The sequence below is a fragment of the Monodon monoceros genome, unplaced genomic scaffold, assembly GCF_005190385.1.
Source record: "Monodon monoceros isolate NGI ecotype Baffin Bay Population unplaced genomic scaffold, NGI_Narwhal_1 Super_Scaffold_5, whole genome shotgun sequence".
Classification (NCBI taxonomy): Eukaryota; Metazoa; Chordata; class Mammalia; order Artiodactyla; family Monodontidae; genus Monodon; species Monodon monoceros.
The window spans coordinates 112624640-112650405 of NW_021703782.1; the positions used below are offsets into that span (position 1 = coordinate 112624640).

General features: G+C 60.8%; 2 protein-coding genes across 3 annotated transcripts; both read left to right on the plus strand.

The window, feature by feature from the left end:
* UAP1L1 (UDP-N-acetylglucosamine pyrophosphorylase 1 like 1) lies at positions 1 to 5068 on the plus strand. Its single transcript, XM_029203788.1, has 9 exons — positions 1 to 306; positions 970 to 1174; positions 1403 to 1578; positions 1879 to 2051; positions 2224 to 2417; positions 2864 to 3004; positions 3590 to 3775; positions 4352 to 4418; positions 4850 to 5068. The coding sequence occupies exons 1-9, from the start codon at positions 18 to 20 to the stop codon at positions 4931 to 4933; spliced, it is 1515 nt and encodes a 504-aa protein (XP_029059621.1). The 5' UTR covers positions 1 to 17; the 3' UTR covers positions 4934 to 5068.
* Positions 5069 to 13364: 8296 nt separating this feature from the next.
* MAN1B1 (mannosidase alpha class 1B member 1) lies at positions 13365 to 25422 on the plus strand. Of its 2 annotated transcripts, none has more exons than XM_029203086.1 (13): positions 13365 to 13588; positions 13978 to 14086; positions 14778 to 14893; positions 16545 to 16699; positions 16960 to 17069; positions 18067 to 18252; positions 18978 to 19126; positions 19498 to 19686; positions 21721 to 21911; positions 22622 to 22742; positions 23284 to 23481; positions 23567 to 23698; positions 24404 to 25422. In XM_029203086.1, the coding sequence occupies exons 1-13, from the start codon at positions 13478 to 13480 to the stop codon at positions 24605 to 24607; spliced, it is 1971 nt and encodes a 656-aa protein (XP_029058919.1). In that variant the 5' UTR covers positions 13365 to 13477; the 3' UTR covers positions 24608 to 25422. The 2 variants fall into 2 exon arrangements, with proteins under 2 accessions (XP_029058919.1, XP_029058918.1); XM_029203085.1 differs by having other exon boundaries at positions 23567 to 23688.
* Positions 25423 to 25766: the final 344 nt, after the last annotated feature.

Here is a 25766-nt window from a genome sequence, read left to right on the forward strand (position 1 = left end):
GCGGCGGCGGCGGCGACATGGCCTCGGAGCTGGACGTGCGCGCCCGGCTGCAGCGCGCCGGCCAGGAGCACCTCCTGCGCTTCTGCGCCGAGCTGGCGCCGGGCCCGCGTGCCGCGCTGCTGGCCCAGTTGGAGCCCCTGGAGCCCGAGGCGCTGCGCGAGCACTGCCGGCGCGCGGCCGCCGCCTGCGCGCGCCCTCCGGCCCCCGCGCCTGACCTGGCCGCGCGCCTGCGGCCCCTGCCTCCCGAGCGCGTAGGCAGCGCGAGCGGGGTCGCCCCCCAAACGCGGCGGCTCTGGGAGGAGGAAGGTAGGCGGGGCGGAGGTCCAGGCGGCGGGCGCCCCAGCCTCCGCAAGCGGCCTCGCCCACAGAGCGGGGCGACAGGGGAGGGGGTACTTGGAGTTCAGTTTGCCTCCTTCGTGAAATTGACGCTCTCACACGCACCAGCTCGGGGCTGGGGTTTGGAGCCCCCGAACGCTGCCATGCTGGCAGCCGCCCCTAGGCCGCACTCCCTGGGGAGCGTGCTTTGTGCTGGGCACGCCTGGATGGCCAGCTGCCCAGCCCACGTATTGACAGCAGGGGACCCGTTAGACACTTGCACACGCTCCTTTTCACACCAGCGCCGGCGCAGCTGCGCCCTTTGCCTGTTGGCCTGGAGGTGAGGCAGTCGCTCCTGCAGGGGAGCCTGCACAAGACCCCTGCTGGACAACTCGGCCAGGCCCACCTGGTGTTTCCTCTGGAGGACCTAGGTTGGGAGTGAACCCAGGAGGATATGGTCAGTGCCTCGGCGGGGCCGGGGCAGGGTTAGGTTTGGGTGAGGCCCAGGCCCAAATCAGAATGTTATCTGGATCGTTCTGTTCTGCGGCTATCAGACGTCTCACCGTCCTAGGCACAAGTTTGGTTTGCTCTAAAACGAAAGGGTGGTTGTGTGACGGGTTCCAGGCATCCCCTCATGGCGCCCCATGCCCCCAGGTTTCCACCAGATCGCCCTGAACAAGGTGGCTGTGCTGCTGCTGGCTGGTGGGCAGGGCACTCGCCTGGGCGTGACCTACCCCAAGGGCATGTATCAGGTGGGGCTGCCCAGCCAGAAGACCCTGTATCAGCTGCAGGCAGAACGGATTCGGCGGGTGGAGCAGCTGGCTGGCGAGCGCTATGGGACCCGCTGCACCGTGCCCTGGTGTGCCCTCCTGCGTTACCCTGGCCCCAGAGTGATCCGCCCCGTGTAGCCCTAGCCCTCTTCTACACCAAGATTTGAACCCCAACCCCAGCACAGCCCCGGACAGAGCCCAGCACCCACCCAGGCGGAGGCCTGACCGCTGCCCTAAGGCTGCACCCTGATGTCAGCCCGTCTACCGGAGGGGCCAGGCCCTCCGAAAGCCTGGCTCAGGCTTGCCTCCCCTTGCAGGTACATCATGACCAGTGAGTTCACTCTGGGGCCCACAGCCAAGTTCTTCAAGGAGCATGACTTCTTCCACTTGGACCCCAACAACGTGGTCATGTTTGAACAGCGCATGCTGCCTGCTGTGACCTTCGATGGCAGGGCCATCCTGGAGCAGAAAGACAAGGTTGCCATGGCGCCAGGTACACCCCCCCCATCCCTGAGGCAGGGAGGGTCCGCCAGGCCTACAATGTGGAGCTTGCTGGGGGTCAGGAGGCCTGGGACAGAGGCCGCATGGTCCTGAGCCAGTGGCCTTCCCTCTCTGGGCGTTGATTCCCACCTGTCACGTGGAACAGCCACAGGGCTACTTGGATGGCGACAGACAGCGGCCTCAGGCACAAGGCCCAGCCCCGGGGGCCCTCACCTGCCTCTAGCGCGCCCTCAACTAGCTGGCTGAGGCCGGCAGGAGCCCTTCCAAGACCCTTTGCTTTCTCCCTCTGCAGATGGCAACGGGGGCCTGTACTGCGCGCTGGCGGACCACCAGGTCTTAGAGGACATGGAGCGGCGCGGAGTAGAGTTTGTGCACGTGTACTGTGTGGACAACATCCTGGTGCGACTGGCCGACCCGGTCTTCATCGGCTTCTGCGTGCTGCGGGGTGCCGACTGTGGAGCCAAGGTGAGCCTGCCGCCCCCTCGCGTCGCCCTCCCCTCTCCTTTCGGCCCGCCCTCCACGCCCCGCCCTGCCCTCCACGCCCCGCCCTCCTCCCAGGCCCTGGCCCCGCCCCTTCCTCCCCGCATGCCGGGCCCGACCCAGTCAGCCGTCCCCGCCCGTCCGGTCGTGGCCGCAGGTGGTGGAAAAGGCGTCCCCCGAGGAGCCGGTGGGCGTGGTGTGCCAGGTAGACGGCGTCCCGCAGGTGGTGGAGTACAGCGAGATCAGCCCCGAGACGGCCCGGCTGCGTGCGCCCGGAGGGGGCCTGCTCTACAACGCGGGCAACATCTGCAACCATTTCTTCACGCGAGACTTCCTCCAGATGGCCACCAGGTGTGCAGGGCGGCCAGCCGGGCCACAGGGACTGGGGGCAGACCTGAGCTGGGTGGGGCTGTGGGGTGCGGTACGGAAAGGGTCTTGCGCTCAAACAAGCTGGAGGCAGCAGAGCGCTCCAGTATCTGGTACAAGGCTCTGTGGCCGAGTGGGCGTGGCCCTGCTCCCGGGTGGGGGCCGTTGCCCGTAGGCACCACGTCCACCCCGTGGCTTGCCAGTCACCACTGGGCTTGGGCAGGGATGTGGCCGATGGTGCCCAGCTCTCAGGCCGGGGTGCATGAGGATGCCTGGCCCTCCAGAGACAGGGCTCAGCCCCCACCGCCCTGTGCCTGCTGTGTCCAGCTGTCCACCTGCCCCGGCTGGCCAGGCATGGGGGAGGTGGGCTGGGGCTCCAAGATGTCCTGTCTGAACTGTGTCTTTCCTCCCCTTGGCCTCCTGTCCCCCAGGGAGTTCGAGCCCTTGCTGAAGCCACACGTGGCTGTGAAGAAGGTCCCCTACGTGGATGAGCAGGGGAATCCAGTAAAGCCACTCGAGCCCAACGGGATAAAGATGGAGAAGTTCGTGTTTGATGTGCTCCCATTTGCCAAGTTAGTGGAGAAGTCATTCATTTTTTCCTCCTTCCCTTCCCTGACTTGGTGGTGGTTCTGAGGCCCAGCCAGGCAGGGAAGTGGAGGCTGGGGGCTTCACAGTGGGAGTGCCCTTTTGCAGGGGGGAGCTGGGGGGCTGCAGGCGGGTCTCAGGGCAAGAAGGCCAGAAGAAGCAGCCCCTGGGGTGGGAGCACAGGGAGCGTCTGGGGCAGTTGGAGCCCTTGGGGTTGTGGACTTTGGGGGGCACCCATGTTCTCTCCTGAGCCCTCCACCTGCCCCTGGCCGGGAGCTAGGAAGCTGTTTCCAGGCGAGGTTGCTGGGGACTCCCAGGGTATGTGGCCCTCACCCTGGGGTCCCAGGTTCTGGGGTGGGGTTGGTGGGAAGGGAAGGGAAGGGAGGACTAAGGGCAGCTCCGGGATCTCAGGAACAAAGACTCACGCGGTGCCTGCGGGGCCCTCCCCAGCCTGCTGCCTGCAGACCAGACCCCCACGTAGTCCTTGTCGCCCGGCCTGGCCTTCACCTGCCCAGGACCAGGGCGTCTGGGCTGGGAGGTTGGGTCCCTAGCTGTTGTCCCCGCCCCCCCAGGAACTTCGTGGCCTTCCAAGTGCTGCGGGGGGAGGAGTTCTCCCCTCTGAAGAACGCTGACTCGGCTGAGAGAGACAACCCCTCCACGGCGCGGCGGGCCCTGCTCGCTCAGCACCACTGGTGGGCCCTGCAGGCGGGAGCCCACTTCCTGGACGCACACGGGGCCCGGCTCCCCGAGCAGCCCAGGTGAGCGTGGGCTGCAGGGTGCGACCCGAAGGATGGGATGTCAGGGTGTCGCGGCCCAAGCCCCAGCCCCAGGGCCCTGCTGTCTGTGCTGTGGTCTGAGCTGGGGTGGGCACTTCCGCCCCGGCCCCACACCGAAGGCAGACGGCCGTGTGCCCGGCCCTCAAGCTCTGCTTATAGCCCCAGGGGACATGGGGGTCACGCCTTCCCTTCTCATCAGAAGCTCTGAAGCCAAGACCCAGGCGTGACATCCAGAAAGCGGCAGGCAGGTCATTTTTCAGGGTGCGGAAAGAATAAGACCTTAGGTGTCTCCTTCTGTGATTGTCAGTGGCCGCCCCCTAAGTCTGGTTGCCCGGGCTCTGTGTGAGATGCCTGCGAGGGGCGAGGAGGGTTTTCCAGCCTAAGTCAGAGCCTGCTGCTCGGGTGGGGTCGGTGCCCAGGGCCCAGCTGTCCGCGAGGAGGGCGGCAGGTGTGGTGGACAGCCCAGCTGGGCGGGGACTGGGCCAGCCAGCGTGGGAGGGCAGGGGAGGGCCCTGGGGTACGCACCCCCGAGTAGATGCTGACAAGTGCACCCCCCAGCCCACCCGGCAGTGGAGAGCCTCCGGCCATCTGCGAGATCTCGCCCTTGGTGTCATACTCCGGAGAGGTGAGAGCCGCCAGGCCCATCTGGGGCTCTTCTGGGGTCGGGCTTGTGTGGTCAGAGGACGGGGGCAAGTTGGGAGCTTGGTGGGAAGTCACAGCTCTGCCTCAGTCGACGAGCGGGGTAAGCGGCCCCTTAGTTGCAGAGGACTTTCCGAGACGTGGGCTGCGGTGAGGTGTCGAGAGGCCTCGGGGGGTCAGGGAGGACAAGCCAGGTTCATCGGAGCCTGGGGTTTGGGCCAGTGGGAACGTCGCTGGGGCAGGAGACCTGGCTCCCCTTTCTCTGGAAAGTTCTGGCCTGCACTGAGGTCTCAGGACATCCAAGCCTTGTTTCTAGAAGCCTCTTTCCCCTGCCCTTCGCTGACTCCAGGCTGACTTGGCATCTCACCTGGAGCCCAGGGACTGGATACCTGGGCTTCATGACCTGCTTGTTTCCAGGGACTGGAGGTGTACCTGCGAGGCCGGGAGTTCGGGTCCCCACTCATCCTGGACGTGGACACGGCCAGGACACTGCAGGCCTGACTCCCTCCTAGACCTGCCGGCCCCGGGGTCCCCAAGGCTGAGGAAGCAGCCCCGGCCTGGGCTCCAAGGAGGAAAGCAGGCTGCTCTGAGTTTCTGACTGAGAACATGGACCACAGAAGGAAGCATGCTGGCTCACTCCACGAGGGTGGGAACTGTCCCGCCACCTGCTCCCCTGGACCCAAGTGACCCCAGGCCCGCTGTGGGCCCACCCGGCCTCTCTGGCTTTGCTTCTGCTGTGGGGTCCAGGCCGCAGGCAGAGGGACTCAGGACCTTGCGCAGTGGGGCTCAGAGGAGGCTGATGGGGCCCGAGGGAGTGTGGCATCATCGGCTGAGAGCCGCTCGGGCCTGAGCTGAGACCTGATGGGACAGGACGGGGCAGGACGGCACGGTAGCTCCCCGGCCCCAGGCGAAGCCGCACGGTGAGAAGCAGCAACCGCCCCGCGCTTCTCTGCAGAGATGAGGACAGTGTCCTCCCCTCACAGGGTGACAAGTTGGAAGCGGCTGCCCCTCCCTCCCTGGCAGCTGACCTGGGGGCCGCGGCCCAGCCCCCTTCCCCGCCCAGCTGAGACCGACAGCAGGTTGGGATGGCTCTGCGGAAGCTTGGCCTGCACGCCTGGCGCTGAGTTCTCTCGAGTTCCGCCCGAGGCCTCAGCCCGCAGGAACCGGTGGGACCGACGCCGGTGCTGGGGGCTCCCTTGGTGGCTGATGAGTCTGGAGTGTCACCAGGAGGGGACGCCGTCCCCGCCCAGCCTGCCGGCAGCTTCTGACGGATCCCGGGGTTCCCGCTCCGCCCCTGCTCTCTGGGGCCGCGGCCCCCTTGCTGCACCCCGGCAGCCTGGCCGAGGCAGGGAGAAACCAGCTGGCTCTGGTCTCTTGCCCCTGGCGTGGCTGCTCTGGGTCCCAGTGCCCGATTTCCCATCTGGAGAGCAACAGGCGGCACTGGCCTCTTCCTGCCGACGTGAAGCGCATCGTGAAATGCAGCCTGCTGCTCAGCCGAGGCCGCCGCCCCCTCGCCGCTCCACAGTCCACGTGCAGCCGTGCTTTCCCCGGGAAGGATGCTGTCCGGCGGTGGGTTCAGAGGCGGTGATCCCTCTAGCGACTTGGAGTGGACGGTGGCTGCGTCCACACCTCCCGACATGGGTGTGCCGGCGGGGTCAGGGCCACGCCCAAGGCCCACAGGACGACTTTGCATCCATCCAGGCTCTGCCACGCTTTTCAAGCCTCAGAATGGAACCTTGTGCCTTAGTTTCCTTCTCCCGCTGCTCCACAGGCGAGCAGAGGGCCTGGGGCAGTGGGGGGTCGCCAAGGGGGAGGCCGAGGTTGAGGCTTCCGCCGCGGCCCAGGGGCTCCTGACTGCCACACCGGGACACCCGGCAACCTTTTTTCTACACAAGTACAGTTAGTGTGGTAAATTGTTGAAGCAGCTTGCTTTTGAAAAACCTTTTTATTTCCACGTGAAGTTTCACACATAGCACAGAGGGGTCCGGGGTACCCTGCACTGGGTTTCCTGCAATGTTTGCATCTTCCGTGATGCTAGGACACTGTGACCAGGAGACCCTGCTTGTGCTGAGCCCTTTCTCACAGGTGAGGCTCCCCTGTGCCCGCCTTGCACTCGGGGGCAGCACGGTCGGTGGGTCCCTTCGCCACAAGGGCCTCCCTCCTGCTCCCTTGAGGGCCACACGCCCCCACCATCTCTAACCCAGACGGCCGCTAGTGAAGCAATTGAGTTGAAAGACGGCAGACCCTCGATTTTCCACAGAATGTGGGGATTCCCAATAAACACGAGGCGCTGTGATGCCGCCCGGCCTGTTGACAGCAGTTTCTGACCAACACGTGTGGGAGCAACACTGACTGTTCCCAGGGCCGCGTCCATCCAGGGGCTGCAGCCGGCTGGGCCCTGAGGGGACAAGAGCCCACAGGCTGTGCTGACCCTGCTCTGGACCACCCAGGGATCTGCCCCATGCTCTGTCTAGCTCTTTCCCAGGGTCTCAGGGGAGCCCGAGGTGACCTAGTAGGGCTGGCACCCTGGGGGCGGGCCCAGAACATGCCCTTTGAACCAGGTCTCGGGGGGGCGGGGCTCCTGCGCCCTCAGGTTTGACAGCCTGTGACTCGCCCTCCTGCACATGCATCCTCCAGATGCCACCGTTTCCCTGGTAACTCACTGCAGGGAGGGGTGCGTGAGGACATCGCCGGAACTGCCAGCAGAGCTGTGTGTGGGAGAAGACCCGAGAAGACCCCAGGGATGACCCCTAGAAGGGAAGGGGCAGGAGGGGAGGAAGATCTTTCTGGAGCGGGTTCAGACAAGCCTAGGTGCTGAGCAGTAGGTGCACGTGCTGGGGAGCCCTCCTGAGGCCCAGAAATGTCAGAGCTGAGACGGCAGGAAGCAGTGGGCTCCCCACGGAGGGAGTGGGCAGCCAGGCCTGGAAAACACCAGGGAGGGGCCCTGAGCTGAGGGAGGCCTGAAGGGGGAGCTTGCTTGCCCCTGGGCCCCCCACTCATCCCTGGACAAGAGGAAGGCGACAGCCCAGCCAAGGAGACTTGTCACCACCCTGAACTCTGTTTCCTCCCATGGACTTTCCCACAAGTGAAACGTCCCCTTTTCCTCCGCAAAGTAATGGTCCTGTGCTTTCTTCTCCGCACTTCCCTGTGGTTAGCCGTAGTTTGCACGTCCTGAATTCTAGTTCCTCTGCTATTCCCAGATAAACTCATCTTGCTGGTAAAATAGCTAATAGCTGCTTTACTTGTAAAGTGGACATGACTTGGTGTCCAGAAGTGGGGTCTGAAGGAGAAGCCTGGGGGCTGACGGCCCTGCCGCCCGATGCCCTTGGCCAGTCTCTGGTATTCAGGCCCTCCTGGTTGAGCTCTCTGGCTTTATCTGGGATCCATCTGTTCTGTTTTTTGGCTTTTGGGGAAGGCTCTGTCCTTTTGCCGAATACTTGTTTGTTCTCCTTATTGGAAAACAAGGAGACACGAGGTGTGTCCGCCCAGCCTGTGCTGGAATTTTCATAACACTCCTTTGGGGTCACGTCATTTAGGATTTTCTCTTTTGCTCTTGGGAAATCCTCTGAGAGATGCGATCCCAGTCATCTCGATGCCCTAAGTGCGGCCCCTCTTCAGGAACCTCAGCTGGTTTCATGTTTAAAAACTATGGTCCCGGGCTTCCCTGGTGGCACAGTGGTTGAGAGTCCGCCTGCCCACACAGGGGACATGGGTTCGTGCCCCGGTCCGGGAAGATCCCACATGCCGCGGAGCGGCTGGGCCCGTGAGCCATGGCCGCTGAGCCTGCACGTCCGGAGCCTGTGCTCCGCAACGGGAGAGGCCACAACAGTGAGAGGCCCACGTACCGCAAGAAAAAAAAAAACAACTATGGTCCCTTAACCAGAAATAATTCAGAACACTAGTGGCCATTGTGGGGAACTTTGGTTTTCCCCAAACTTGTTTGTCTCAGAATCAACTCAGAAAGCCATGGCTCTGAAACTAAACAGACTGAGTGGGATTTTTTTTTTTTTTCCAGCCTGTGGGATCTTAGTTCCTCAGCCCAGGGATTGAACCCGTGACCCCTGCAGTGGAAGCACAGAGCCCTAACCACTGGATTGCCAGGGAATTTCTGGGATGCTTATTTTAATTTGTACCTTGAGGCTTCCAAACATATCCAGGACTCTAAAATTGCCTCTTTACAAAATACTACTTCTAAACTAACTAATGGAGGCGAGCAAACACTTGAAAGAACATGAAATGGCTTCTGAGGCCTTTCCCCTCCCCTCCCTGTGCCCCCATCCCCGCCTTCCCTTCACCCCCTGCCATCCCCACCTCCTCTGGGCCTCCCACCCCCTCCTCTTAACCCTCCTGCTGAGACTCCTCTTTTTCTCAAAACCTCTGCCCACTTCCCCCTCCCCTGAACTTATTGAAGTTAAACCTTCTGGGGGTCCAAACGCTAAATCCCTAGTGTTTTATGTTCCCCAAACTAAGTAAAGTTGAATTGTTAGCCATCCATAGATGGCTAACAATTGGATTCAGAAAATCCAAAGATTTTCTGAAAGTAACTGAGAAACCCATAGGTTTGCTGAAGAATTTAACATTAGTGATTCAAACTTGTCAGCCTGGCTTCTCAGATATGTATCAATTAGTCCACAGCCTTATTAGTGAAGGTCAGGCCCCATACTGAATGAAACCAAGTGGGAATCTGGAAGGGATTTGGAAAAACAGACCCTGACTGTTGACAGGCATGGGGACTTGCTGGAGATCTTTACTGAACATTTCAAAAGCTTTTCCTAAGCTTGTTGATGGGAACAAAATTCAGGCTGGCAGGCAACGATCTGACAAACGTGTTCACAGCTATTATAGTCGACTTCAGGTTGTCCTTAAAGAAAATTCTGGTCTTCCTCTGGAGACTGAATCTGTACACGAGCAGGACACTATGGGGCCTTCCCAGAACAGCCCCTCCCCCCCACCATGTCCTCCACCTGCCTCTTGTCTGTAGAAAACCTTTAGTCTCCCAGGCCTTCCCCGAGTTCCAAGAGTACATTTAATCAGGGAAGTGAGAAAATGCAGAAGAAAGAAAAACAAACAATACCAAAAAACAATAGTTTAGCCATTAAACAAAGCCAAGGACCTTTAGTTCCTCCTCAAGGGCTAAAGATAATATTCTGAGCCATGTTCTTGAGCTGTGTTGCAGATACTGAAAACCCCACCAGGTGGAAGAAGCTAACTGTGTTCTGTCGCTCCAGCATGGAGACCCCAGACCGGTTGGAACCAGAAGGTTGACGATGCTGACTCCCAATAACCTCACCACCAACCCATCAGAAGAGTGTCCAAACTTCCCTCATGGCGCAGTGGTTAAGAATCCTCCTGCTGATGCAGGGGACATGGGTTCGAGCCCTGGTCCGGGAAGATCCCACGTGCCACGGAGCATCTAAGCCCGTGTGCCACAACTACTGAGCCCGTGCGCCACAACTACTGAGCCCACGTGCCTACAGCCCATGCTCCGCAACAAAGATGAGCCACTGCAATGAGAAGCCCGAGCACTGCATCAAAGAGTAGCCCCCGCTCGCCGCAACTAGAAGGAAGACCGCACGCAGCAATGAAGACCCAACGTGGCCAAAAATAAATATTTTTTACAAAATCAGTAAAGTTATTAACAGAAAAAAATGTCCACGAGCTGATCACACACCCCACAACCCTCCTCCCTCACCCTGTCTTTAAAAACCTTTACTTGGGGCTTCCCTGGTGGCGCAGTGCTTGAGAGTCCACCTGTCGATGCAGGGGACACGGGTTCATGCCCCGGTCTGGGAAGATCCCACGTGCCGCGGAGCGGCTGGGCCCATGAGCCGTGGCCGCTGAGCCTGTGCATCCGGAGCCTGTACTCTGCAACGGGAGAGGCCACAGCAGTGAGAGGCCCGTGTACCGCAAAAAAAAAACAAACAAAAAAACAACAACAACCTTTACCTGGAAGAGTTAAGGTAGTTTGGGTCTTTTGAGCACTAGCTGCGTGGACTCCTTGCTTAGCGCCTGCAATGAACACTGCCCTTTCCTTCCTCACACACTGGTGTCAGGAGATTGGCTTTACTGCATGGACGATCAGACCCAAGTTTGCTTTGGTAACAAATCCACTCAGGTAGCCTTTAACTCTGTGTTCATTAACAGGCGTAACTGGGATCCTTCCCTTCTAGATAAAAGGACCAGGGTTGAACCGGAAACCGTGTCCACTCCAGATTTAGCTAATTTAGCCACCAACTCATCTGCACTCTATAGACTATTCAACTGAAAGGAAGTCCACTCAAACCCTTAACCTTCAACTCCAGCAAATGAAGGTCCCTAGACAAAACCCAAACCCTCCTAGTTCCTGCTATTATCGCAAAAAGCCAGGACTTTGGGGAAAAGATTGTCACAAGTGTAAGTGCTTCAAGTGCCTTCAGCCCTCTAACCAGCCTTTCCAACGCCCTCCTGACCACCACCAACGGGCCTCTGAGGAACCACAGGGGCTCTTCCCAACCCTCCCTCTTCACCAGCTCAGAAAAACAACTCTCCAGATTGGGAATCAATCTCTTCTGGCACCAGAGCCACACTCTCAGTTCAACTGCGGTAAAGCAGCCCCTGCCTCGGAGCTCGAAAGTGATCCAAATAGTGGGGGTCTCTGATGAACCTCAACAGGGTCCTGTCTCTGAACCTGTTCCTTTTCGTTTAGGCCCCTGAGAGATACCCACACTTCCCTCCTTAGTCTCTCCGCCCCTATTCAGTTATTGGGCCAAGACAGCTCAGCAAATATGCTGGAATTTCTTTCTCCCAAAAGGGGAATAATTCTAGAATTTCACAGTAACAGTCAAAATAGCCAACCAGGTGAATTAAGTGACCCTTCACTGGCTTGGCTTTGCTTTGTCTCTGACGGTCCTGGAGCTGATTCGGGAGACGCTGATCATTTGTCCCTACTGAGTCAGCTACCATCCTCCTTATGGGCAAAACGTCTCCAACTGATATTGGCAAAATCCCCAGTGCTCTTCCCATTGACACTCAAATAGGTCCCTCGAAACCTCTCCCCAGAACTAATCAATACCCTAGGAGGAAAGAAGCCCTTCAAGGTATAAAGCCCGTAAGAGGATTCCAAGGCTCAGAGCCTCACTACCCCTTGTGCTAGTCTCTGTAATGCTATTAAATATAACCTGTGAGAAAGCCCAATGGCTGAGGATGGAGGTCTGTCCAGGACCTGCAGGCAATAATCAACGTTGCTGCCCCTCGACACCCTGTTGTTCTTAACCTCCATACTCTACTAGCATCCATTCCTACTGAAAGCACGTTTTTTCACTGTTATTAATCTGTGCCGCGCATGCTTTGGTACAGGCACACCTCAGAGATATTGCGGGTTTGGTTCTAGACCATTACAAAAAAGCGAGTATCACAATAAAGCAAGATACGTGAATACTTTGGTCCCAGTGCATATAAAAATTATGTTCATACTCTAATGCAGTTTATTAAATGTGCAATAGCATTGTGTCTATAAAACGATATATGCACCTTAATGTAAAAATACTTTATTCCAAGAAATGCTAATCATCACGAGCCTTCAGCAAGTTCTAACATTTCGCAATCGTAACATCCAAGATCACTGACCACAGGTCACCATAACACATATAACAGTAATGAAAATGTTCGAAAAATTCCAAGAATTACCAAAATGTGGCACAGAGACAAGTGAACAAATGCTGTTGGAAAAATGGCGCCCACAGACTTGCTGGATGTAGGGTTGCCACAAACCTTAAATTTGAAAAAAACACAAGATCTGCAAAGTGCAATAAACCAAAGTACAATAAAACGAGGTGTGCCTGAATTCCAGCTGATAAGGCTAGCTGAGACCTTCTCAGCCTTCACTTGGGAAGGACAATACATCTGGACATTAATGCCCCAAGGTTTCACTGAAATTCCTTCCTACTTTTCCCAGGCTTAAAGGCTGATGTGGATGCTATGTTTCCTGCAGGCTCTACTTTATTACAGCATGTGGATGATTATCTGCTCTGCTCGCCTCCTCAAACCTCTTCACAGGAAGACATCATCCAACTGCTAAAACTTCTGGTTTCAAAGGAGCATTAAAGCCTCCAAGGAAAAACTGCAGTTGCTCAAACTCAGGATAGCTATTTAGGTCACCGGATCTCGGAACAAGGACGCATTCGGATCCAGGTAGGCTTCATGGCATTCTGAACTTCCCCAAACCTAACACTAAGCCCCACCTCCAATGGACTTTCATACAAACCAGCCCTCCCCAACTTCCCTTTTTTCTCTGTAAAGTACTATTGCTTTCCCTGGTCTCTGGACATGGCTATTACAGGCTATATTTGCACACCCTTAACTGCGATTCCTCTGCCATTCCTGAATAAACTCATTTTGCTGATGAAATAGCCAGCTATTTTTAAGGTTGATAGGTCCATGGATGAAAACTTCCAGAGCCTCTTACTGTGCAACGGGCCCCCCGTCCTCTCGCTGACCCCGGCCCCGCCAGGCCCCAGCCTCTCCAGGCTCTGGGGCAGGCACCCGGATCAAATCCACCTGGTGGGGGAGGGCGGGGTCGAGACCTGGGGTCTGGGGCGCAGAGGCACCCCGCCGACATGGCGGAGCGGTGTCACACCTGCCCGGTGTCAGCGCCAGCCCGAGAAGGCCCGGCCCATCCCACGGCCCACAGGCCTTGGGGAAGCCGCGCGGGGCCGCAATGACAGGGAAATCCCAGGGGAACCGGCTCGAGCGGAAACCCCACCGGCTGCGCAGCCACACCAGCGAGATGTGCGCAGGAGCGAGCAGGGTGGGCGTGACGTCACCGCGCACGCACGGAGGCGCGCCGTGGGATGTAAGCCCGCACGCAGGGGCAGCGACGGCGGGCGCAGGCGCAATGGGACTCCGAGGGCGCGGCAAAGGCGCATTGGCTCAGAGCGATGGGCGGGGAGTCGAGGGCGCCGCGATGGCCGCCTACCGGCGTCGGACCTGCCGGCCTCCCTGCCCAGCTCGGAGCCGGGCCTCCTGACGACGCCGGAGGGCGAGGCTCCCCGGCCCGCTGCCGCTGTCATGTATCCGCCGCCGCCGCTGCCGCCGCGTCGGGACTTCATCTCGGTGACGCTGAGCCCCGGCCGGAGCTACGACGGCGGCCAGGGCCTGAGGCGGCGCTCGTTCTGGCGGGTGAGGGGCGGCCTGGGGGCCTCCCCGGGGCGAGCGCACGAACGCGGCTCCCGGGGTCTCGGGCTGCAGGGCCGAGGCGAGGCCGGCGGAGCCTGAGCCAGCACACGCGGGCTGCCGGTCTTTCCCCGCTGTCCCCGTGTCAGCCAGAAACGGCCTCCGCGTGGGTTTGCATTCTCCTCGAACGCGGGCCCGTGCGGTGTGTCGTCTGCAGCAGGATCATCCCAGCCTGCGGCCGCTGCCGAAAGGCAGCTTCCTCCGGTTCAAAAGCAGCAGAGCCCACGCTGGGCTCCGGAATTCCTCGTCGCCCCCACGGAGTGTGTCACAGTGGGAGCGATTTCCAGCTGTGCTCTTTTCAGTAAAAAGTGTCATTGTCTGTCTCTCCCTCTCAGAAATGGAAGCAGCTGTCGAGGTTACAGCGGAACGTGGTCCTCTTCCTGCTGGCGTTCCTGATGCTCTGCGGCCTCCTGTCCTACATCAGTGTGGCCGACGAGTGGAAAGGTACCAGCTCCACGATTCCGCTGTGATCCGTGGGGGTTCCTGAGGGCGGACGAAGCGGCAGCAGCGCGCTCTCGCAGCTGCAGGAGGCATAGACGTCGACACATTGGCAGGAAGTCGAAACACAGAGAAGCGTAGAGTGTTCCCAAGCCTCGGCTAGGAGGTGGCTGTTAATTTGAGGTTGTGTGACTGTTCCCCAAATGTCTGCTGTGAGGACCAGCATCTCACCCTCTCTGTCTCACAGTGAGATTCAGGTCCTGAGTCTGAACGCGTCGCGTGGATTCCTCACACGCGCCACCGGGAGCTGGGAAGGGCCGGGCAGGGTGCCAGTGAGGAGGTGCAGGGTCCCTTCTGAATTGCTCTAGGGTGGCTTCTTTGAGGAGGAAGGCTACAGAGCTGCTGTAGGTTTGCTCCAGTAAATGGCCCGTGTGCCACCTTGTGCCCTTCCCGAAACGGAAATCATAAAGGCAGAGCAACGGGGATGTGGGTGGGGATAAGGACAGAAACGGCCAGGTGCTTTGGAAAAGGTTTGATTCCCTTTGGCCATTCTTGAATTGCTTGAACTGCCCTCTTCGGAGGTCCCACCGCGTCCTTTTACACGGAGTCATAGCTGTGTGGATGCTGTCTCGAGTGCACGTTGAATGTTCTCCAGGCTTTGTGGCGAATTTGAGATAAAGTAGATTCTCTTGTTTAGCTGTGGGCAGCAGGTTGGCAGAAGGGCCGAAGATGAGACCCGCAAATCCACCCGTCTTGCCAGCTCCTCAGAGAGCAGCTGAGAACCTGGAAACCTTCGCGGGGGTGTCACCTCAGGTACTTTGAATAAACTGTACGTGGAGTTGTAACCCGGGCCCGTGCCAGAAGCATTTCGAAACAGTACATGCTGTTTCAGACAGTCTGGGAAGGGTTCTGTTTCTTACCATTTGTTTGAGGTTTTAACCTCACACTCCTTGCTCTGGGCTGGTTGGATGAAGGAGACAGGGGGAAAGGAAGAGGGCCATTCTGTCCCTCGTCTTCTTTGTGCATCTGCTGTGCCGGATCCTTGGTAGGTGCGAGACCCACCTACCCAGAGCTCTCTGGGAGCTACTGGCGGGGGACACTCAGGTGGGCACTCCGCTCTGGACCTGCCCAGACCGAGTTGCTGGGGGCCCGAGCGTCAGTCGGGGCCTGGGAGAGAGGTTTGGGAGTACGCAGGTGCGTGGTGCCTGCTGTCCAGAAAGGGGGAGGTAGGGGCGAGGCCTAGCCCTGGGGCGCCTTCCGGGGGGGGGGGGGGGGGGGGGGGGAGGACGTGGAGACTAGAGGGCAGTCTGGGCAGCCAGAGAGCCAGGGAAAGTCCCCTGCAAAGGGCAGTGGCTCCAGGGGGGGATGGCCTTGGAGAGCCCGGGGCGCTCTGCACCTGGGGACACCCTCCACTGCGGGTGTGCCGAGGGCCCCCTAGGGAGAGGATCCTGGGACGGGTGCTGGCCTCACACCCCTGCAGGGCTGCCCTGGGGAGACACAGGCGGCCGTTCTCCCCGTGTCTCACTGGAGGGTCTGTGGGTAGAAAAGAGAATTTCTCCTCTGGAGCCACGACCATTCTTTCTGCCGCTTCTGTGGCTGCTCTTCTGCCTACTGACCTTCACAGTCCTGTGAAAGCAGAATGCGGCACATTTCCCCACTTCAGCGTCCACGACCCTGTCTCTGGTGTCTAGGAGGGGCTGGACGTGAGGGGCTGAACACCCGTGTCTCCCCTGGCACAAGTCCTGGGGCCGCTCGGACCTTCTCTCCCGCTCAGACGCCAGCCCTCGTCCCCAGGACCTGTTTGAGCAACGATGCATCCTTGTTTCGGCCACACCCGCGCTCTTGACCAGGGGGGCCCAGCTTGGTGGGGTTTGAATCCTTGGAAGGAGAATGCTTTCCGGGATCCACCAGCAAGGTTTCCAGAGACTTTTCCATTCACAACTCAGCGTCTTCACGTCCTGGAGGAGTTGCCATCACGCGCACTGGTCAGGGCTGGCTGGGAGCCAGGAGGGGCGCTGCCCTCCCCACAGCGCTCTGTCACTGACCGGCCACCTCTGCCACGCCTTTCCGAGGATGAAGCTGGGGAGTCCGGGCGCGGGCCTGCGACGGTGTCTGCAGCTCCATCCATGGGGCCGTGCTGGCTCTCACCCTGCCGGCCCTGCTAGCCTCAGGGTCTGACACCCGGAAACGTCCCTGCCAGGGGCTTAACCCGCTGTCCAGGGTGGCACTCGCCCATTGGCAGAGCCTCCAGCCGGGTAGTCAGGGCCAGGAGCTGGCGAGTAAGGGGCTCCTCCCAGAGCTGCCCGTCGTATGAAAACTGAAAACAGTTTCCTCTGGGAAACTGCAGCTGCTCCGCCAGTCCACAGTGCTCCCTGCACGGGGCCGGGTCAGTCGGGGGCAGCGTCCCAGATGGACGATTGAATCATTTCACGAGTGACTCTTGTCTCTGCTCGTGTCTGTCCAGAAGCCTTCAAGGCATTTCCGACGGAGACCACCCAACCTGCAGATTAGAGCCCCCGATGGAGCCGCCAAGGACAGGAGGCAGGATGAGGCCCAGAGGAGGGCAGAGGCAGCCGGCGAGGCTCGCTGGGAAGACGACGCGCAGGGAAGCCGCATCAGGTACAGCAGAGATGGACTGAATGGGGACGCAGAGGCCGTCAGGCGGTCTCTGTGGTGTTTCTTTTCCTGGAAAACAGAGAACCAGCCTGACGCATAATGCACCTTCTGGTTCCTTTTCCTCGAAGACAGTGTGTGCCCCGTGGGGGGTGGGAGGGCGTGGAGGCCCAGTCTGAGCCCAGCTCGGCTGCGACCTCGACCTCGACCTCGGGGCCTCAGCACCTCTGCCCCTGCCCTGAGCGCTCTCTCTACTCCCGCTGCAGCTGGAGGGGCACAGGGACCGAACCAGAGCAGGGCCCCCAGCTCCCTCCGAGAAAGGCAGAGGCCGCCCCCAGGCCTTCCCCGCAGGCCCTCAGGATGAGGAACAGTCCAGGTAAGGTCCCACCTGCGCCCTCTCGGGCCTCCCCCGGGCACTCTGAGGGAGGGGGCGTGCGGACACGCACAAGAGGGGCGGGGCGGCGGGGGGCTCCTGCCGTCCCAACAAGTGCTTCTCAGCCTTGGACACCCAGGTGCAAGGACGCACGGGTCTCAGCGTCTGGCACCCCTTAGAGCTTTGCTGACGACGTGGGGCTCCTTGGCGGCTGTTGTCCCGTGTCTGGCGCTGCAGCCGCACAGGAACATGTGTGTGCGGGCAGCCAGGGGCCTTGGGTGCTGCGGTCCTCATGTCGCCCCTTGAGGGGTCAGTCTGTCCTGTTCCCATTCCACGGACAGGAGAACTGAGTCCGGGTCCCCGCCGGGACCCTCTGCTCTCAGTGCTGGAGCCCCCAGGGAGGACAAGAGAGCCCGGAGTGGGGACTCGTGGCCACGCACGTGGGGACACGGGGCGACCGTGTGGGGTCAGAAATGGATGGCAGAGCCGTGGGTGTCGACACTGACGGGACGTGTGGTGAAGCTGTGGACACACGTGTTCCCCTGCACGGTAGCCCCGTGTGTGCACGTGGTCCCCCCGCGTGTGGCGGGAAGCAGCCTCTGGACGCGCCCCGAGGGCGCCCTGGGGAGTGTCGGAGCGGCCTTGGTGGTGCCTGCTCCCCGTTGGAAGTGCCCGCAGCTGATCGGGCAGGACGTGGCGCCGCCAGATGAGGTATTTTTGTCCGGGTCACCAGCACCTGTCACGTTTGCTGTCCCCAAACCAGACTGCACATCGCAGCCGTAGTGGTCCCGCGGCCTCCGATCCTTTGCTCTGCAAGTGTTCACTGCCCCCCGGAGGGTGGTCCCCGCCGGGCTCTGGTGGAGGCGGATGGGCCCGGGCCAGGCAGCGGGTCCTGCTCAGACCTTCACTGCAGCCCACAGTGCCCCCCGTCTGCCTCCCTCGCCGAGGGGCTGCAGGACAGATCTGTCCGGGTGCCCATGCCCCGCTTCCCTCCTCGCAGCCTCGCAGAACGAGCGCCAGAAGGCTGTGGTCGCCGCTTTCCGCCACGCGTGGGCCGGATACCGCAAGTTCGCCTGGGGCCACGACGAGCTGAAGCCCGTGTCCAAGTCCTTCAGCGAGTGGTTCGGCCTCGGCCTCACGCTGATCGACGCCCTGGACACCATGTGGATTTTGGGTCTGAAGAAAGGTATCTGCTCATCCCTAGCATGGGGGGCCGAGCTCTCGTGCGTGACCCTCGGGCCCGAGCGAGCCTGACCTGGAAGGTGTCCACGCGCCGTGTCCCGCTGGGCTGCGCCTCCCCTTGTCCTGGGTGCCAGGGTGGCCGTGCTGGCCGTGGGCAGTTCCTTTGTCCCCTCACGTCCAGGCGGCCTGGGGATGCTCAGGACAAGCGTCCCCTGCGCCCCCTGCCCAGAGCTGAGTGAGGCTGTAGGTGGGCTTCCAGGGGCGTTCCCAGCCCGTGTTTCTGTTGCAGTCAGGCGGGGCCCGGTGGTGGGAGGTGACACGTGATCTGACGGAGCCGCCAGCGCCCCGAATCTCTCCCTAATGTCCTCGTGTGCCGCGCAGATGGGGCTAAGTTGGGATGGTGTGTCTCTAGGTGTTTCTAAACTGGCATTTTAAACACCTGCTTTAAGTTTTCTGATTGGGCTGAAGACTGCCTGCCACTCACTCACCCTCGTGGTCCTTTGTAGCGTGGCTGTGATTGTCGAGCGCTTGACCTCGTGCTGCATGGCCTTCCCCCAGCTGCACACTGGCTCGATTTTTTTTGCGGGATTGGAAGCCTTCAGGGTCCCCTCTTGCACTAGGAAGTGATGTTGAAACCCTGCAGGGGATGCATGTGGCCCCAGAGGGAGCAGTCAGGGAAACGCTTGGACTGTTAATTTGTTCCTGTATCTCTGCTGTTTCATGTGATAGAATTTGAAGAAGCCAGGAAGTGGGTGTCCCAGAAGTTATTATTTCAGAAAAATGTGGACGTCAACCTGTTTGAGAGTACCATCCGTATCCTGGGGGGTCTCCTGAGCGCCTTCCACTTGTCCGGGGATGTCCTCTTTCTGGAAAAGGCCGTGAGTGTCCCGGCACCAGGTCGGCTCACGTCCTGGGGGCCCTGGGGTCTCGAGTGCTGCACAGTCGGTCCTTTTCTCGTGAGATCAGGGCGGGGAGGCATTGTTTGCAGTCTGCGCTCCCCTCCACGCGCTCGAGTCTGTTTCCGTGCACGTGCGTGGCTGAAGTGGCCCCGCTGCCCGCAGGCGTGGTCATTCAGAGCTGGTTGAGTCCAGCTCGGTTTCTGCAGCTCTTCAGGGGTGGGGCCACATGAAGCCAGCAAACTCATCTCTCCACTGGATTAGATGGAAACGGGTGACAGGTTAGCGTCATGCCATGGAGGCAGGCCGCTCTGGGACAGGAATCACTGACTCGTCGCTGTGTTGCGTATCAGGAGGACTTTGGAGATCGGTTAATGCCTGCGTTCCAGACACCCTCGAAGATCCCGTACTCCGACGTAAACATCGGTACTGGAGTTGCCCACCCACCGCGTTGGACCTCTGACAGCACGGTGGCCGAAGTGACAAGCATTCAGCTGGAGTTCCGAGAGCTCTCCCGTCTCACGGGAGTTAAGAAATTTCAGGTACGGAGGGGCTGTGCTTCCAGCTGGAGCGGGTTTGCAGCGGGGCCGTCTCTGCTTCAGTGGGGCAGGTGCAGGTCTGTGTGGTCATTGATCCTGGGGCCAGAGACCAGTGAGTTTTTGGTTTTGTCCCACGTTTTTCCTGGTGAATCCCATTATCTCGTGATATCAGAGGTGCAGGCATGAAAGGCATTGACTGGAGGGTGAGTCCTCTGCCCGGCCCGACCCCCGTGCAGTCTTCTGTCCTGAGGGTCCTGGCAGTGGACGTCTTGTTGTGTGGCGCTCTGCGTGGCCCCGGGTCCACCTACTGTTGTCCGGGACTCTTCTGAGCCAGCGAGGGCGGCCGGCTCTGTCGTGGCTGCTGCCGTGGGATGTGTGGAGTCACCAGGTTTTGTAGCCAGTTCAGTGCAGATGACACCGTGGTTGTCCCAGCTATGGCACCTGGACTGTGCCCACACACATGTCTGTCCTGGGCGGGCGGCTGGAGCGGTGTTGCTGGCATGGCTCCTGCTGTGTGGTGGGACCAGCAGGTGCACGTGGAACGGAGGGCTGACTTGTGGGTTTTGTTCTTGGCTCTCTGTGTGTTGTTGCCTCTAGCAGTGTCTGCTCACCCGCCTTAGGCGGGGCCCCTCCTGTGGACGATGTCTCTGCCTGTGGGCCTTCCTCTAAGGTTGCCTCTATTCCTTCAGCTTTTTTCTCCCCCTCCTTTTTTTTTTAAAAGATGGCATTTTATTTGTTTTATTCTTTTAAATTAATTAATTACTTATTTTTGGTTGCGTTGGGTCTTCGTAGCAGTGCATGGGCTTCTTATTGTGGTGGCTTCTCCTGTTGCAGAGCATGGGTTCTAGGCATGCAGGCTTCAGTAGTTGTGGCTGCAGGGCTCAGCAGTTGTGGCTTGCGGGCTCTAGAGCACAGACTCAGTAGGTGTGGCACACGGGCTTAGTTGCTCCGCCGCCATGTGGGATTTCCCAGACCAGGGCTCGAACCCGTGTCCCCTGCATTGGCAGGTGGATTCTTTTTTTTTTTTTTTTTCATGGTACGCGGGCCTCTCACTGTTGTGGCCTCTCCCGTTGCAGAGCGCAGGCTCGGCAGCCATGGCTCACGGGCCCAGCCGCTCTGCTTCATGTGGGATCTTCCCGGACCGGGGCATGAACCCGTGTCCCCTGCATCGGCAGGCGGACTCTCAACCACTGCGCCACCAGGGAAGCCCAGCAGGCGGATTCTTAACCACTGCACCACCAGGGATGCCTTCCCTTTTGCTTTTAATTGAGATTTAGTTTATATATCGAGAAATCCTGTTTTCTGTGTACATTGCGTGTACTCACATGTCTGTGACCGTCATCGTTATGTAATTCCAGAACAATTCCCTCACCCAGATTGAACCCAGCACTGTTTGCCGACCCCCCTTGGCAGCCGCACAGGGCTGGGCTCTGGCACGGGCCCCATTCTGGTCAGTTCGTGTCCCTCCTGCAGTGACTGCAGTCTGGGCGCTGAGTGAGCATGGTGTCCTCAAGGTTGCAGGACTGGTCAGAATCCTTCCTTTCCAACGCAGACAGGCTTCATCGTGTGGGTTGACCGCGTGTCTGGACGGTCACCTGCTGAGCTTTGGCCTGTGTCCCACTGGGGATCTGGACAACACGGCTCCTGCCAGGTCCCGTCCTGCACAGACGTCGTGTGCTGTCCAGCCATACTTGCACCTCTTGGTGTGTGATTGTGTCTCGCTGGGTCGACTTTTCTGACAGTCAGTGGTTCGTCTTCTGAGTTTGCGTGTTGGGCTACTGCGTATCTTTGTGTATAAGTGCGTCATCAGGTCCCTTGCCCGTCGGTGGACTGAAGGGGTCGTGTGCACGTTGTCAGGACGCATACACGCGCTACGGTGGCCCCTTGCTCCTAAGATGTCCCCCAAGGGTGGGGGCTGAGAACCGTGGCGAGGGCGGGTTCAGCCCTGTGGTCAGGCCCGTCGGGGCGACAGCATCCAGGGAGCGCAGCCCTCTGTGCAGCCCGCCCTGCTCACTGCGCTGCCCTCCTGTGCCCCAGGAGGCCGTGGAGGAGGTGACCAGGCGCGTGCACTCCCTGCGCGGGAAGAAGGATGGGCTGGTGCCCATGTTCATCAACACCAACAGCGGGCTCTTCACCCACCTGGGCGTGTTCACCCTGGGCGCCAGGGCCGACAGCTACTACGAGTACCTGCTGAAGCAGTGGATCCAGGGTGGGAAGAAGGAGACACAGTGAGGCCCGTTTCTCAGCTCTCAGGGTGGTGGGAACTGGCAGCCACGCCAGCCGGGGCCGGGCCCCTCTGCGGGGCGGGGTTCTCACAGCCTGTGTGCAGAGCCAGGGCCCGGCCGGCCGCTGGGGTCCACGGCTCGTCAGTGCCGGGCAGCCGGGGTCTTCCTCGGGCCTGTGGCCGCCCCTCTGGTGTCCGCTCCCGCGGCAGGCGACCGGGGCCACCTGGGCCTCCTCGAGCTTAGTGCCCTGACCCTGAAAATGCACGCTTTCCCAGGGAGCAGCCATAGCTCCTTGTCAAGGTTGGAAAATAGAGATTAACCCTCAAGTCTCAGGCCCAGGGGTGACAGTGACCCAGAATCAGGGGCAGGGGCAGCTCCAAGCCGTCACCCACGGGTGAGACGAGGGTGTCACCAACTGGGGAGCCCACGGGCTGGTTCAGAGAACCGGGGTGAGCGCGTCGGGGCCAGGGGCTCGGCAGAGACTGGTCTCTGGTGGCCCCTTGGGGCTGGTTGGGAGGCACGGGCCCTGGTGAGGGGCAGGGGCAGAAGCCCACGGGGCTGACGCGGGCCTCCACACGGAGACTGGCGGGGCACCACCCCAGACAGGGTAGCCGCGAGAATGGGGACGGGCGCTCAGGGTCGTGCCCTTTCCCGGAACACGGGGGCTGTGCGCCCGCCTGGCCTGCGCACACGGGCCCTGCTGGTCTGCACAGGCTACTGGAAGACTACCTCGAAGCCGTGGAGGGAATCAGAAAGCACCTGCTGCACAGATCTGAACCCGGCAAGCTGACCTTCGTGGGGGAACTCGCCCACGGCCGCTTCAGCGCCAAGATGGTGAGCCTGGTCTGACGCGGCCGAGTGGGGTCTTGGGGCTCCGCCCTTTGTCCTTGACATCGGATGGCTCTGAGAGTCTGGACGTCGGAGGGAACCACGCGATTCTGGCCACGGAGTGTGAGCCGTCCCGAGTGGACCTGGGCTGCGCAGCCTGGGCTGTCCCGTGACGGGGAGCTGAGGTCTGTGTGGTGCCAGGGCCCCTCCCCTGCTCCAAGCCCCGCCTCCCATGCTCCGGGGGACCCCTGCCCCCAGCCCCCCTTCCCCGCCCTCCTGCAGCTGGTGTTCCATCGGCCGTTTGGGGCAAGAGGTGAGGGAGACCCGGGTCAGCATGTGCTCCCCGGGAGGTGGTGGTCCTTCTAGCAGCTTCTGCCCTGTGCACGTGGGGCCCCGGTGTGTGGCCTGCAGTTCAGTCCCCTGTTGGAGCCCTGCCGGCACTCAGGCCTGTTGGCTCCTGGGAACACGGGAGGCCTGATAACGCTGGACCCGTGTGGAACCCGTGAGGCCGCAGGTCCATGGTGGTGAGGTGACTCTCTGATTCCAGGACCACCTGGTGTGCTTCCTGCCGGGGACGCTAGCTCTGGGCGCCCACCACGGCCTGCCCGCCGACCACATGGAGCTGGCCCAGGCGCTCATGGACACCTGCTACCAGATGAACCGTCAGATGGAGACGGGGCTGAGCCCCGAAATCGTGCATTTCAACCTGCATCCCCAGAAGTCCCATAAGGACGTGCAGGTCAAGGTGAGCCACGCTGGGGCCGGTGTGGCTCAGGGGCGCCAGGGCAGGGGTGTGGCGAGGCTAATCCTGAGCCCGCGTTCCTCCCCAGGCCGCCGACAGACACAACCTACTGCGGCCCGAGACGGTGGAGAGCCTGTTCTACCTGTACCGCCTCACGGGCCACCGCAAGTACCAGGACTGGGGCTGGGAGATCCTGCGCAGCTTCAACGCGTACGCGAGGGTGAGGGCCCGCCTGCCGCCTGGGTCTCATCCCCAGCTCCTCGCCGTCGCCTGCCGCGTGGACTGGGTGGGGGAGGCCCCGCCCCGGCCGCGAGGGCCCAGCTGCCCAGCACTGCCCTCAAGGTGTACATGACCAGGGGGCCAGGGCATCCCTCCTTCCTGTCTCGGGGCGGGTCCCTGCAGCGGCCCGAGGTGCACAGAGCGTGTCCCTCCTGGGTCGTCTGTGGCCTGGGCGGCACTTGCCCACCCGGAGGTGACTTCTCGGCCGCTGCTCCCCAGGACGGGTGCTGTGACCGCCACCACCCCCGCTGTGCTCAGGCCCAGCCACCCATCATACAGCCGGGGCCATGGCTCAGAGAAGGTCTCGCCCTGCACAGGGCCCAGTGCCCAGCCCAGCAGAGCTGAGACTTGGTCTTTGCCCCGTGGCACGTGAGGTGCTGGGTTGTACACCCCTCGGGTGACCTCCGGGCTTTTGCAAGACCTGTACAGGTTCTGGAGGTCGCACTTTCCATCTGGTCACTTGCAGGCTGCTGGCATCCCCCAGGGGGTCCCTGGAGGAACCACGGCTGACCTCCGGGGCGGCCAGTCCCCTTGTGGGCCTTGGTGTCCTCACCGCCCCAGACCCTGCCCTGGGGGGCCTCTAGCCCGCAGCCCTTGGGAGGGGCTGCGCCTGCGTCGTGACACTGCGGCCTTGGCTCTCGTGCAGGTCCCCTCGGGTGGCTACTCTTCCATCAGCAACGTCCAGGACCCCCGCAATCCCCAGCCCAGGGACAAGATGGAGAGCTTCTTCCTGGGGGAGACGCTCAAGTACCTGTATCTGCTCTTCTCCGACGACCCAGACCTGCTCAGCCTGGACACTTACGTGTTCAACACGGAGGCTCACCCCCTGCCCATCTGGGCCCCCTCCTAGGGCGGGACGGCTCCCGAGTGGGCGCTGCCCGGGGGACTCATGAGTCCTGTCATGGAGGGTGCCTGTGGGCAAGACCCTGGCCCTGACCTTGGCTGTGCGGTGTCCGCCCAGCCGGCTGGAAGTGCTCCAGGCCGGGCTGATGACAGAGGCCAGCGGCAGCTGGGCCAGGACGTTTCGGGGCCTCATAGCTGCTTGGGGTGGCCGCTGGGCTTCTGGTGCTCTGCCACGGGTTCTGGGCTCCTTGCCTGGTTCTCGTCGGGACACCGTTAGGAACGAGTAGGAATAAATCAGTGCTGTGATTTAGGGAGGTCCTGTCCACCCGGGGAGCCTCTTCCTTCTTCCTGAGAAAATCAAATCGTGACTACATTCCTGAAACCCGAATGCCCTCCTGCTGGCCGTGCAGGGCTTCCTAGGGGTCCTGGGCCCTCTGGTCACCCTGGGCCACACTGGGTCCCCAGAGCCCACGATGAGATCAGAGACGGGTGCTGCGGGGACAGCCTGGGTACAGCTCAGCCTCGGGGCCTCACAGCCTGTGAACACGCCCCAACCCGGGGGTCTCGGGGCATCCGTGACCTCATGGGGATCTGGGCCCCTGGCTGGCTGTGGTGTTTACACGTTGGACTCAGGGATCCTCCCCTTGCCCTTGCAGGGGCTGGGCGGGGCTGGGCCGGCAAGTTCACTGGCTCCCAGGCCAGCCCTGATTGATGGACTTTTCCGTGGAGATAAAAGTACATTTGTTCTAACTGGCACCTGCTGTGTCTTTGTTTCCGGAATCGCAACTGTGAAACGGGAGGGGCGGCAGGGGCAGTGTTTGGGTCAGGTCTGACGTGTCCAGAGGTCAGCTTTGCCCCTGCCCCCGGGGGGAGATTTGGGAGTGTCAGCTTCCTGGGGCAGGTGCTGGCCACAGTGGCACCCAGGGTGAGAATATGCCTGTTACGGTTGCCGGCGCCAGTGAGCATGGTGGGCCCTACCTGCTCTGCCCGCTTCCCTGGCGTGTGGGGTGTCCGCGCCTGGGGCTCCTTCTCAGGGTGCCTGGTCAACCTATTTCATTCCTTCTTTTAAAAAATAAATTTATTTTATTTAATTTTGGCTGCATTGGGTCTTCGTTGTGGTGCGCGGGCTTCTTCTCATTGCGGTGGCTTCTCTTGTTGCGGAGCAT

Coding starts and splice junctions, on each gene's coding strand:
- UAP1L1 (XM_029203788.1), top strand. CDS start 18: ATGGCCTCGGAGCTGGACGTGCGCGCCCGGCTGCAGCGCGCCGGCCAG. Junction 1,175..1,402: donor ACCCGCTGCACCGTGCCCTG/GTGTGCCCTCCT, acceptor CTCCCCTTGCAG/GTACATCATGACCAGTGAGT. Junction 2,052..2,223: donor GTGCCGACTGTGGAGCCAAG/GTGAGCCTGCCG, acceptor TCGTGGCCGCAG/GTGGTGGAAAAGGCGTCCCC.
- MAN1B1 (XM_029203085.1), top strand. CDS start 13,478: ATGTATCCGCCGCCGCCGCTGCCGCCGCGTCGGGACTTCATCTCGGTG. Junction 18,253..18,977: donor GATTTTGGGTCTGAAGAAAG/GTATCTGCTCAT, acceptor TTCATGTGATAG/AATTTGAAGAAGCCAGGAAG. Junction 19,127..19,497: donor TCCTCTTTCTGGAAAAGGCC/GTGAGTGTCCCG, acceptor GTTGCGTATCAG/GAGGACTTTGGAGATCGGTT.